We start from the raw sequence: 12,460 nt of genomic DNA on the forward strand, positions 1-12,460 counted from the left end.
GGGTGGCCGCTGTTCGTATGCACGAACACATGATGGCGGCTTTCTTGTTCGCACGAACGCAGGCAGTTGTGTTTGTTCGTCGAGTGCATGGAACTAAAATCGGACACTCAACCTCGCGACACTGCTGAACTTCCATCCCTGTCTGCGTTAGTTTCTTTACTTCCTGGAAGAGCACTGTTTGGTGGAATCATTCACATGGGTTCGGTGAACACTATCTGCCTATCCTGCAGCACGCAGTCTATTAAATAAAAGAAATGAAATGAAAAGATAATGCATTCGGCATTTGCCCTTTCGTTTTGTATATAATTCATATGTAGGACTTTCATTAATGTTATAGTAAACAAATACGAAAAAGTCCGAAAATTCTGACGAAATCATATTTGTCTGATAACTAATGCACATGTCCAGTAGAAGAGACCATAAGACACAGGGCTATTAATCAAAGGGACAATTGATGTGAATTCAAAGGGAATTTAGACCAAAATAACAGAAAACTTGCCCCCGGTAAATTCTGAAATTCAGTTTTTATAAAGCCTATTTTTGCCTTAAATTTGAAATTCTCTTTGTGAATTCCTGACAACTCTCACTATTGTGAATAACACTGATAGACTAGAACTTAATTATATTACTCAAATAAGCCAGGACCAGTATTCCTGTTATAAAAACTCAACTCTTGCCTTTTGTTCTCTTGTTGGTAAAGGAGAGGTATCCTCTTTACTACTTAGCAAATACTGAAATATTATACTGAAATGTTATGTTCCTAAAATGCGCTATTAATTCTAACCTATGCTGCTTATTAAGTGCTAACAAAAGTTCAGTTACAATTAAATCATTTAACATTTTAAACAATTACATTTGATGTGATTTTTTTAAAGCTGTGTGATCTTTAACAATGCTGTTTTTGACATTCCTGAAATGTGTGGATATAGTTTATTTACACTTTTTGGGAATAGACTACAATTCAATATTAACCCCTTTTCCTAGCTAAGAGCAGGGGCAAGTTGGTCACACTACATTGAAATTCACATCATAAAAACACATAATGTTATGCACATATTTTAGTCATAACAATGCAATCATTAGCACATATGCCATATAAGCAATAATCCATCAAAAAGACGAAAAAATTAATTGTTAGCATATTTAAGGAATGGCATGTTCAATTAATTATGTATCACAAATGCATATTTTAGACAATGAAATACATTTCTTAAAGATAAGGTGTTCTATAGCACAATACATAATTTGTTTTGATCTATCTATCTATCTATCTATCTATCTATCTATCTATCATCGTTTAACAGAGCAAGCCCTGGTTCTATGACTATAATGCCCCACATAAAAATATGTAAATCAAAATAGAAAAATAAACACTGCCATGGATGTATAATACATTTATTGGTGTGTAAAAAATAATAATGATAATAAAACAATTATAATGCTTTTATATACAATCGCTAATTTAAATACTGTTAACGTGGAAAAGTTCAAAATTTACACATATCTACTCTCATTAGAAACACTGGAAACAGTTATTTTGGGGAAGCAGGGATTATACGAAACAAAGACTGATAAAATAAATATGCACAAAAGAAAAAAGATTTAATGTATAAACATGTTATACAGTAGTATTAATAAATTTACTATTGTACTGTATACTTATACATATATGGCACTACTTTTACCATAAATAGCACTGTGAAAATGTTTTAATAAGACCAAAAACAAAAAATCAAAGATGTAATATGACATCCTTTATTCAGGCAGGCCACTATCCATCTGCAAATGGATTAGACTTGCATGAGGCCAATGGACCATTTCTTTACCACTTCCCTTATTAATTAAAGACTGCAAAGGGATATCAATATTTAACTTGTATCTGTAACTGAAGAGAATGGTATCTCTATGTTTAGTATATTAAATAATTTGACACACTGTAAATCAATTAGTGTATGCTACTATTATACAGGATTATTGCTTACCATTAATACATGTATTATACACACTACATACCTCAATGGAAGAACCAGATTCAATGAAAAATGTTCTGTTTCTTCAGATAAATATACCAAAATAAATATTTCTAGTATCTTATACAGATAAAGTGCTCCGCTTAGCCTCTTTTTTTTCTATTCACATGTTAACTAAGAAATATGCAATACATTTTACATCACATGCAGTGCTTCCTGGGTAATACATTCTTTGCTTTCAAAATTCACTATTTACTCTAAAGTCTGTAATAAAGTATATTTGTGACCTTGGCAAATACATTGTCAGACTCAATAATAGTAACAAAACAAAACTAACAGAGCACAATTAATTATGTTTACACCTCATTATTTAACTTCATGTAATCGTCAGGAGGGTGCACATCCTTGAGAAACGTAACAAAAAAAGCTGCACTACTTTTTTACAGAAATACTGTAAAAAATTAAAGGATACTTTGCAACCACAATGTTTTCCATGTAAATAAAAGTGATTAGGTGTTAATACACAAATTTAACTATTGAGGTGATTTGCAATAAGATTACAGTAGGTTGACATTATTTTTGTGCAAATACAAAAGTAGAGAATCGAGACATCGCAACCCTTTGAGTGTCTGAAGATCAAATATCAAGCTGTTGGGTAATACATATTTTTACAACTCTCAAACAGAAATGGTAAATGTGCCATATAATACAACTCAAAAGCCTATATTTACCACAAAGTTCTATCTGTGACTGGACTTAAAAAAGACTCATTAGTGGTGTGAACTCATGTGATGTTTGATAGGGAACCTGTCTAATTTAGCCTCAAAGTTCAAGGGCTGATGTCTTTTTTTTTCTTGGGTTCCAGGTTATTTTTTTTCTATAGACATGGAGTGTGTATTGTTTAGTTATGCTCAATTCACATCTGATCATGCTTGGTGTTGCGCTACTTTTAGGCTAGGATACTTGATTTGCAAACAAAATGACCTTAGTATGAAGGGCCCTTTATTGAAGTCCGTCCTAACTGGGGAGCACTCTGCCCCAAAAATTATTTTTGATCCATTAAAAAAAAAAAAAAAAAAACATGTAACATATGTTCAGCCATTTAGGATTATAAAAAAGTATTAAAAAAGTCAAGGTCTAGTACGAACTAAGTTTTGGTGGCAAATTCACAACGGGGATTTAGATTTTAGAATAGTTACTATTATATTGAACAATAAGCAAAATTACTTGAGATCTAAGAAAAAAACAAAATTTTATGAAGAACGCATTTACCTACTTATATATAAGAATTAGAAGAATAGCGGGGATAGAGTCATTTAATTCTATATTTATGTATTATATGTGTTCATGCTAGATGGGTTTTTAACTGTAATCAAAACATTTTCATAAAGAATTGATAGAAACTTGCAATATTTTGTGTTTTGAAATGATTCTTTTTCATCAAAATTATACATAAAATAAATTTAGATCCTGTTTTTTTTTTCAAGAATGGGGTACACTGTGTGTGCCTGAAGAGTGTGTACTTTGTGGCATTGCAGTAAATTGACACTTCTCTAGCACAGCAACACAATAATAAACATATTCCATTTGAGAACCTATGCATACTTTCATTATGAAAGCATACTTCAACAAATAGGAAGGCAGTTGTATATGGCAACACATTTCCCTGATATGTATTATAGTTGCAGAATTATCTCCTAGAGAAAATGAGTTGTTAATCGTAGCACACTGCACCAACTAAAAAGAATACATTATTAACTTTTGCACTTAAAATTTGGAAACAAAATGTGCATTTGATACATGAATCCATAAAATATAGGTAAAGTACATTTTGCATTTATGAACTTAGAAATCATTTTTACACAGCATGTTGCATTATTTGCAGTAATTAACATTATTTGTCATAAAAAAGATTAATACTCTAAATAACAAAATACTGTAGGGTTCCGATAAGGGGAAAAAAAAAAATACTGGCAATTTATTTTCTCTGTTAACAATGAACCATTCCCCATAAACTGCATCAAAACCTTAAATCAAAGTAAATTCACTTTGTAAACAGGAAATTGTGTATATAAGTCATGATACTCAGCTATTCAAAGCTCGTTCTAGTTAACAGAGCCCCCTTCTTACCAAAGAGGTACTTAGTGTACATGTCAATTCAAAATTCAGCATTTATTATTAGCCATACTAAAACAATCTATTTGAGTCTGAAGATGCTAATATACTATTAGCAACGTTGACTTCTATTTTGAAAAGACAAGACCTTCTATGGCCAGTTCCCTATTAAGATAGGTAGCCCAGTATACCAAGTTAAATGTACCAAACAAAAGTGGGAATACTATCCGAGACATTCTGTCAATTTTACTAACACTGTTAAACGTTTTCTTTGCTTCCTGTGGTTTTGCTTTGCTAGCATCCGCAGTTGCACTTTTCGATATTGTCGGCAGAGCTGAATCCTTGGTGATGTTCGGAGCATAATTTGCCACAGCCACTGCATAAGCATTATTTTTCTTAATTACAGACGCTTTTTCCTTTTTCTACAAAGAACACAAAAGCTGGTTAAAATAAACTCTTCTAATTACGTCAATTTACCAAGATTATTTTTGTAAAACTAGTTTTATTAAGCAGTTGCTCTGGTGTCACATTCAGCAATCTATTTCTTGAAGGTAAATAAAAACATATTGCTTCTAAATAAAATAAACAGTTTGATCTCTCTATTTTCAAAGGGCAATAACTCTTCACATACTAATTCATTTAAATGATGGAATTGAAACTGTCACATTTGAGTTAGTGCCAATTCCCTTCTCACCCATCCAAGTAAAACATTTGAAAGGGCTTAATGGGAGGTGTACAATCGGGGTAAGTGGACCTTTACTCCACAGAACTTTAAGGTAGAGGTGCTAATAATTCCCTTTGATGCCTTAAGTGCAATTTTAATATTTTCTACCTGTAAATCTGTGAACATGTATGCCCATTGCCCATCATTTCCATGATGCCATCCCATACATGTGCATTCACAGGATAATGGGGTAATAATTGTGCCCAGTCGTATGTTAATAAACTCATATACTGTGTTTAAAAATATAACTACACTATTTCAGAAAAAGGACATAAAAACATTAGTGTGCAATTTTTAATTATCAATCTCAGATGTAAATTTTTCTCTCTATAAAAAATGTGATAACTTGACAATCAAATAAAAAAAACAATAAAAAAAAAACAGTGTGAAAAATAAATGAGTTATATATTTTCCATCTTGCAGTTGTACAGTTCACTTGCCAATCCTGTGAAATTTAGAGAGTAAATCTCATGGTAATAGCAATCTCAGGTTGAACATTTAATTCAAAATAAAATTATTATCAAAAAGTAGAGACACATATTGACATTACAGTGTATCAAATCGAGTCAAATCTCTCCAACCTTTTTAAACTACTATTAAGATTTTGTGACCCACAACATTTGAGGTAATGTGTGGATCATTCCTGGGTAAATGCTGGTGTATTTCAAAATTGTATCAAAGATGAAAAAAGGTCAAACATTGTTTGGCTTGCTAATATCCTTTACAAAATGGACCAAAGCTGAATTTTCAAAAAGAGTACATAGACCTTTGATGTGAAATATATGTAGACATGTCAGATACAGCATGCTTTTTCTACTTTAAATGATCATCTAATTTGCTTCTTCTATTTCCCTTACCTTACGGGAATTCTTTTCAAATTACAGCTTGACTTACCTATTCAAGATTTTTTCATTGAAAAATACATTACATTGTAAATAAACATCACTAGTTAAGATTAATTAATGGGAAAGAAATTCTTGATTTTCTTAATCAAATCTAGATTTTAACAAGCATTTTTTCTTTGCTTATTTGAAATTCTTGAATGATTCAACACAAGATCAAAAGAAACCTGTCTACAGTCTAATTTTATAATCCAAACCCTAAAGAATAGAAGGCTGTTTTATATATTGTAATGTATACAGTTAGAGCTGTCTGAAAAATTGTGCACCCAGATGAGTCAGTGCCAGTGTTTAATTAAAGATAGTGACTGCTTTCTAGGTGTTTTGTTACCAGTTCTATTTATTTAATTAGGAACAACTTTAAAACCGGTATAGTGCTTTCATCCATTAGAACAGAAGCTTTCAACCAAGCCTTCACACCACAGTTGAGGGGAATTTTATAGATCAATAAGCCACCACGAAAGAAAACGTTAAACTATTTATATTGACTCAGGGATCATGATTAAATTTTCCATGTTGCTCCTTGTTTGCTATTGCCCATATAATGTTCTCATAATATGCTTAATTAAAAATAGTGGCACTTGCTTATAAATCTCTACTTAACACTGCTACACAATACACATGTCCCATCCAGACCCCTACACTCTGCCAAAGACCTGCTTTTATCCTCTGTTTGTTCTCGCACATCTGACACTCACATTCAAGACTTCTTAAGGGCTGCTCCTTTTTTAAGGAACTTCCTTTTGTGCTCCATTAGACTTTCCCCCGGCATATGTATTAAAGTATTAACAGCCTTCTGTTCCTGTACCTTGGTATCCCACCTTGCTTCTACTCCTGCTACTGTGTCATCAAAAAAAACCCTCTTTTGACGGATGCACATGCTGAGAGCTCCCGAGAGAGACCTACTAAATACCAGCCTAACTTAATCAACAATATCCCAACTTACCCAAAACTAGCCCGAAGTGATGGGGAAGAAAATTAAAGTCTGCAAAAGTGAAGCAGCCCCCTCTACCAAGGATATTGATGCCCTGCTCTGAGGTAAATTGCTGTTCCTGCCTTCTAATATTGCGCCCAGGTGTACCCAGCAAGAGACCTCCTTACACAGAGGTGGATTTGATTCCCAAGCATGCTAGACCTGTGCCCTGCACAGAGAACATACCGGCCAGTAAGGCAGACATCAAGAACATGCTGGCTGAGATAAAGGCCTATCTGCCAACATTGCACTAGTCCACCAAGACATGGAGACTATCACTGCCAGACTGCAGTCCTTGGAGGACGAAAGGAGCATCTCCAGAGGCACACAGAAAGACCTGTCCACTGACATAAACCAACTGAAGCAGATCACCCTCACTATGGAGGGCAAAATAGCTGTGCTGGAGGACTCCAAGCTGCAGCACAATCTAAGGCTCCACAGAGTTCCCGAAGACATCACAGAAGCGGAGGTGCCTCACTACGAAGGCTACTAAGTGTCAGGGTACCTGAGGCCTCTACCTCCAAGGGAGGTAGAGACTTGGTGGTGTATCCGTCCAGGCGAGCTGTTTCCTCCGTTCCTCGCGGTTCATCCAGTCACTTAAACACCGGCCGCGAGGAATCCACGTCCTTTTCTAGCAGGACGCTCAATACGTGACGTCATGACGCTAGCACGAGCATCTGTCACTCAAGTGTCCGATATCCAATCGGTACTTGTCAGAGGCGTGATTTCCATCCAGAGCCAGGGTATTTAAGCTTACTCCTTACTTCAGCTCATTGCCCTGTCGTGGTTCTAGCTTGTCTAGTCACTCAGTGCTCTGGTATTTCTAGTTTGCTCTATTGGTTTTGACTCGGCTCGTTGTACTACCCTGCTTCTCTGTTATCCCTTGACCCGGCTTGTCTCTCGCTTATCTGTCTTCTCGTTCCCTCGACCTCGGCTTGTCTCTGACTATTCTTTACTCTCGGTACGTTAGTCCGGCCACTCTAAGGCCCGGTATACGTACCTTTCCACTCTTTGTACTCTGCGTGTTGGATCCCTGTCCCGATCCTGACATTACGACAGGGCCAATGGATCCTGCAGGTACAAACAGTCAGCTTGGTTCTTCGGATCCCAGGTTTGACGCCATGGAACATAGGATGGATCAGATGGCTTTGGCACTACAGGCACTTTTGTCTCGTGCTAGTAATCCACCTGAGGAGACACGTACTCCTTCTATCTCTCCTGCAGTCTCAGGTCTAGAGGTAGCCACTGTAGGTGCTTCTTCCCGTATTACCCCACCAGTACGTTATGGCGGGTCACCGGAGAAGTGTCGTGGCTTTCTAAACCAGATTAGCATCCATTTCGAATTACAACCCCGCTCTTATCCTACAGATAGAGCAAAGGTTGGATTTATTATTACTCTGCTCATTGAAAAAGCTTTGAGATGGGCCAATCCTTTATGGGAGAATGATAATCCACTAGTCTATAATTATAATGCCTTTGTAGCTGCGTTTAGAAGAACTTTTGACCCTCCTGGCAGAAAGGTCAATGCAGCTAGATTAATGTTGCGCCTTAAACAGGACAATCGAACACTTGTGGATTATGCACTAGAGTTCAGATCCTTGGCGGCAGAAGTTAAGTGGAACGAACAGGCTTATATAGATGTGTTTCTGAATGGGTTATCAGATGTAATTCTTGACGAGGTCGCTACTAGAGAACTCCCTGAAAATTTGGAGGATTTAATTTCTTTTATATCTCGTATTGATGAACGCTTAAGAGAGAGGCAGAACACTCGAGATAGGACCCGTAGACCCTCCTTTAAACTAGCGCCTACCTTTCAAATCTCTGAGTTCGAAGACTTACGTATTCCTGAACCTATGCAGATAGGCAGTACTCATCTCACTGAAAGGGAGAGACAGTACAGGAGAAGGGAGGGTTTATGTATGTATTGTGGAGTCAGGGGTCATTTACGCCTAAATTGTCCCAATCGTTCGGGAAACGCTCGCACCTAAGTTCCTCTAGAGGACAGGCCTTGGGTGTTTCTACTTTGTCCTCTATTCACAACTACAAGGAGCTCAGGCTTGTGTTACCCGTTTCTTTAAAGTGGGAGAAGGGAGTAGTTAAGACTATGGCACTAATCGATTCTGGAGCTGCTGAGAGCTTTTTAGATCAGGGTTTTGCTGCCAAGCATGCTATTCCATCCCAGTTAAAAGAGACACCTCTGGCTGTCGAGGCCATCGATGGTAGACCGTTACTTGAGCCTGTTATTTTCCATGAGACCATACCGATTAACTTGACTGTTGGCATCCTGCATAAAGAGGATATATCCTTGATGCTCATTTCTTCTCCGTCTATTCCCATAGTCCTGGGGTACTCCTGGCTGAGGAGACACAACCCTATTATTAATTGGGAATCAGGGGAGATAGTTTCGTGGGGAGAGAATTGTCAAGAAAAATGCTTGCGGAAGGTCTTACCTCTTGGATTAACTAATACATCGAATACCTCTGACAATCCTACAGAGACACAAATTCCGCCTCAGTATCTAGATTTAAAGGCAGTATTTGACAAAAAGAAAGCCGATACCTTACCCCCACACAGGTCCTTTGATTGCAAAATTAACCTACTCCCTGGTACCATGCCTCCCAGAGGTCATGTATACCCATTATCTATAAATTAGAACTCAGTCCTAGAGGAATATATTCACGAGAATTTAGACAAGGGATTCATCAGGAGGTCCTCCTCCCCTGCCGGGGCTGGATTTTTTTTTGTTAAAAAGAAAGATGGTTCTTTGAGGCCTTGTATTGATTATCGAGGCTTGAATAAGATAACCATTAAAAATGCCTACCCGATTCCCTTGATCACCGAACTCTTCGATCGTTTGAAGGGCTCTACTATTTTCACCAAGTTAGACCTCAGAGGGGCATATAACTTGGTGAGAATCCAGCAGGGACATGAGTGGATGACGGCATTCAATACTCGATATGGCCACTATGAATATACTGTCATGCCTTTTGGGTTATGCAATGCGCCAGCAGTATTCCAAGATCTGATTAATGAGGTTCTTAGGGAATTTCAGCAAGAGTGCGTCATTGTATACCTAGATGATATACTCATTCATTCTAGTGACATTGAGATTCATCACAAGCAAGTCAGGAGGGTTTTGCACAAGCTTCTCCAGCATGGCTTGTACTGCAAGTTGGAGAAATGTAGCTTTGATCAAACCCAGGTAACCTTTCTCGGCTATGTGATCTCTGGGGAGGGATTTAAGATGGATCCGGATAAGCTCCAATCCATTCTAGAGTGGCCTTTACCCACAGGTCTTAAAGCCATACAGAGATTTATTGGTTTTTCCAATTATTATAGGCGCTTTATTAAGGGCTATTCTTCCATTATTGCACCTATCACTAACATGACCAAACAGGGGGCTGACACTAAGAATTGGACTACTGAAGCTCTCCTTGCATTCAAGACTCTCAAGGAGCTTTTCGCTTCCGCTCCAATTTTAGTTCACCCTGACACTTCTCTGCCTTTTTTGCTCGAGGTAGACGCATCAGAGACTGGTTTAGGTGCTGTTCTATCTCAAAGGCTGGGTGTTGATAAACCATTACATCCATGTGGATTTTTCTCTAAAAAATTGACCGGTACTGAAAGCAGGTATGACATTGGTGACAGAGAATTACTAGCGGTTATCAAGGCTTTGAAAGAATGGAGACATTTATTGGAAGGTACATTACATCCTGTTACCATCCTGACAGACCACAAAAACTTGTCCTATATCGGAGAGGCCAAGCGTCTGTCCTCCAGGCAGGCTCGTTGGTCGTTGTTTCTTACCCATTTCAATTACGTTCTGACTTACAGACCTGGGTCAAAGAATTCTAAAGCCGATGCGCTATCTCGCCAATATGAACCCTCTGCTTCAGTTGAACCACTTTTGTCTTCCATTGTACCCAAATGCAATATTATTGCTAATACCAGTCTCAAAATTCATTCTCCGCTACTTGACCAGATCTTGAAGTCACAACATCTAGCTCCCGGAAACACTCCTGAGGGAAGAAACTTTGTTCCTCCTGAACTTCAACTGGAGCTCTTACAATGTTTTCATGAAAGTAAAATAGCTGGTCATCCTGGTATTCGCAAGACATACTCTCTGATATCCAAGGATTTCTGGTGGCCTTCACTTCGAAAGGATATTGAGGAGTTCGTCGCAGCTTGTGAGACTTGTGCCAAGACTAAACTACCTCATGCATCCCCATGTGGCCTGTTACACCCCTTGGACATTCCTGAGAAACCTTGGTCCTGTTTGTCCATAGACTTTATCGTTGATTTGCCTGCTTCCAAAAGACAGACTGTTATTCTCACGGTGGTGGATAGATTTACTAAGATGGCTCATTTCGTGCCATTACCTAAACTTCCGACTTCTCCTGAATTGGCGGAGATTTTTGCGAGAGAAGTTTTTCGCCTACATGGGATTCCTTCAGAGATTGTTTCTGATAGAGGTTCTCAATTTGTCTCACGTTTCTGGAGATCCTTTTGTTCTCAAATGGGCATCAAATTGAACTTTTCTTCTGCCTATCACCCTCAGTCTAACGGAGCTGCTGAACGTACTAATCAAAAGATCGAACAGTATCTGCGTTGCTTTGTTTCCGAACACCAGGACGATTGGGTCGGTCTGATTCCTTGGGCGGAGTTCGCACACAATAACCTTGTTTGCGATTCAACTCGCTCTAGCCCTTTCTTCATGAACTATGGCTTTCATCCTTCGATTTTTCCTTCGGTTTCCTCTTCTCAGGGGATACCGTCGGTTGATGATCATGTCGCCAACCTGAAGAAATTATGGGATCAGACTCGACAAATTCTCTTACATAGTTCCTCGCTGTTCAAGAAACACGCTGACAAGCATAGAAGAGCGGCTCCTGTTTTTGTTCCTGGGGATAGGGTATGGTTAAGTACTAAGAATATTCGACTAAAAGTTCCATCTATGAAATTTGCTCCTCGCTACATAGGTCCTTACAGGGTTCTCACTCGTATCAATCCGGTTGCGTATCGCCTTGCTCTGCCACCTGCCTTACGCATTCCTAACTCTTTTCATGTCTCCTTGTTGAAACCTCTCATTTGCAACAAATTCTCCTCTAAGGTCCTCTCGCCTCGCCCTGTTCAGGTGGAGGGTCGGGAAGAGTACGAGGTCAGCTCCATCATTGACTCCAGAATTTCAAGGGGAAAATTGCAATATCTGGTCAACTGGAGGGGATATGGTCCTGAGGAGAGGAGTTGGGTACCTCAGGAGGACGTCCATGCTTCTCGCCTTCGCAGAGCATTTCACCTTCGCTTCCCATCTCGCCCCGGTTCATTCCGCCCGGTGGGCGTATCTGAGAGGGGGGGTACTGTCAGGGTACCTGAGGCCTCTACCTCCAAGGGAGGTAGAGACTTGGTGGTGTATCCGTCCAGGCGAGCTGTTTCCTCCGTTCCTCGCGGTTCATCCAGTCACTTAAACACCGGCCGCGAGGAATCCACGTCCTTTTCTAGCAGGACGCTCAATACGTGACGTCATGACGCTAGCACGAGCATCTGTCACTCAAGTGTCCGATATCCAATCGGTACTTGTCAGAGGCGTGATTTCCATCCAGAGCCAGGGTATTTAAGCTTACTCCTTACTTCAGCTCATTGCCCTGTCGTGGTTCTAGCTTGTCTAGTCACTCAGTGCTCTGGTATTTCTAGTTTGCTCTATTGGTTTTGACTCGGCTCGTTGTACTACCCTGCTTCTCTGTTATCCCTTGACCCGGCTTGTCTCTCGCTTATCTGTCTT

The 12,460-nt window shown here is 38.8% G+C and overlaps 1 protein-coding gene across 1 annotated transcript in view; it reads right to left on the minus strand.

The window, feature by feature from the left end:
* Positions 1-1,442: 1,442 nt before the first annotated feature.
* The window catches only part of GABRA2 (gamma-aminobutyric acid type A receptor subunit alpha2), a 134,013-nt gene continuing 122,995 nt past the window's right edge, over positions 1,443-12,460 (minus strand). Inside the window, exon 10 of the mRNA XM_063457919.1 lies at positions 1,443-4,507. Within this exon, the coding sequence (XP_063313989.1) occupies positions 4,214-4,507 (294 nt within the window). The 3' untranslated portion in view covers positions 1,443-4,213. The remainder of the gene's footprint in view (positions 4,508-12,460) is intronic.

The sequence above is a fragment of the Pelobates fuscus genome, chromosome 6, assembly GCF_036172605.1.
Source record: "Pelobates fuscus isolate aPelFus1 chromosome 6, aPelFus1.pri, whole genome shotgun sequence".
NCBI lineage: Eukaryota > Metazoa > Chordata > Amphibia > Anura > Pelobatidae > Pelobates > Pelobates fuscus.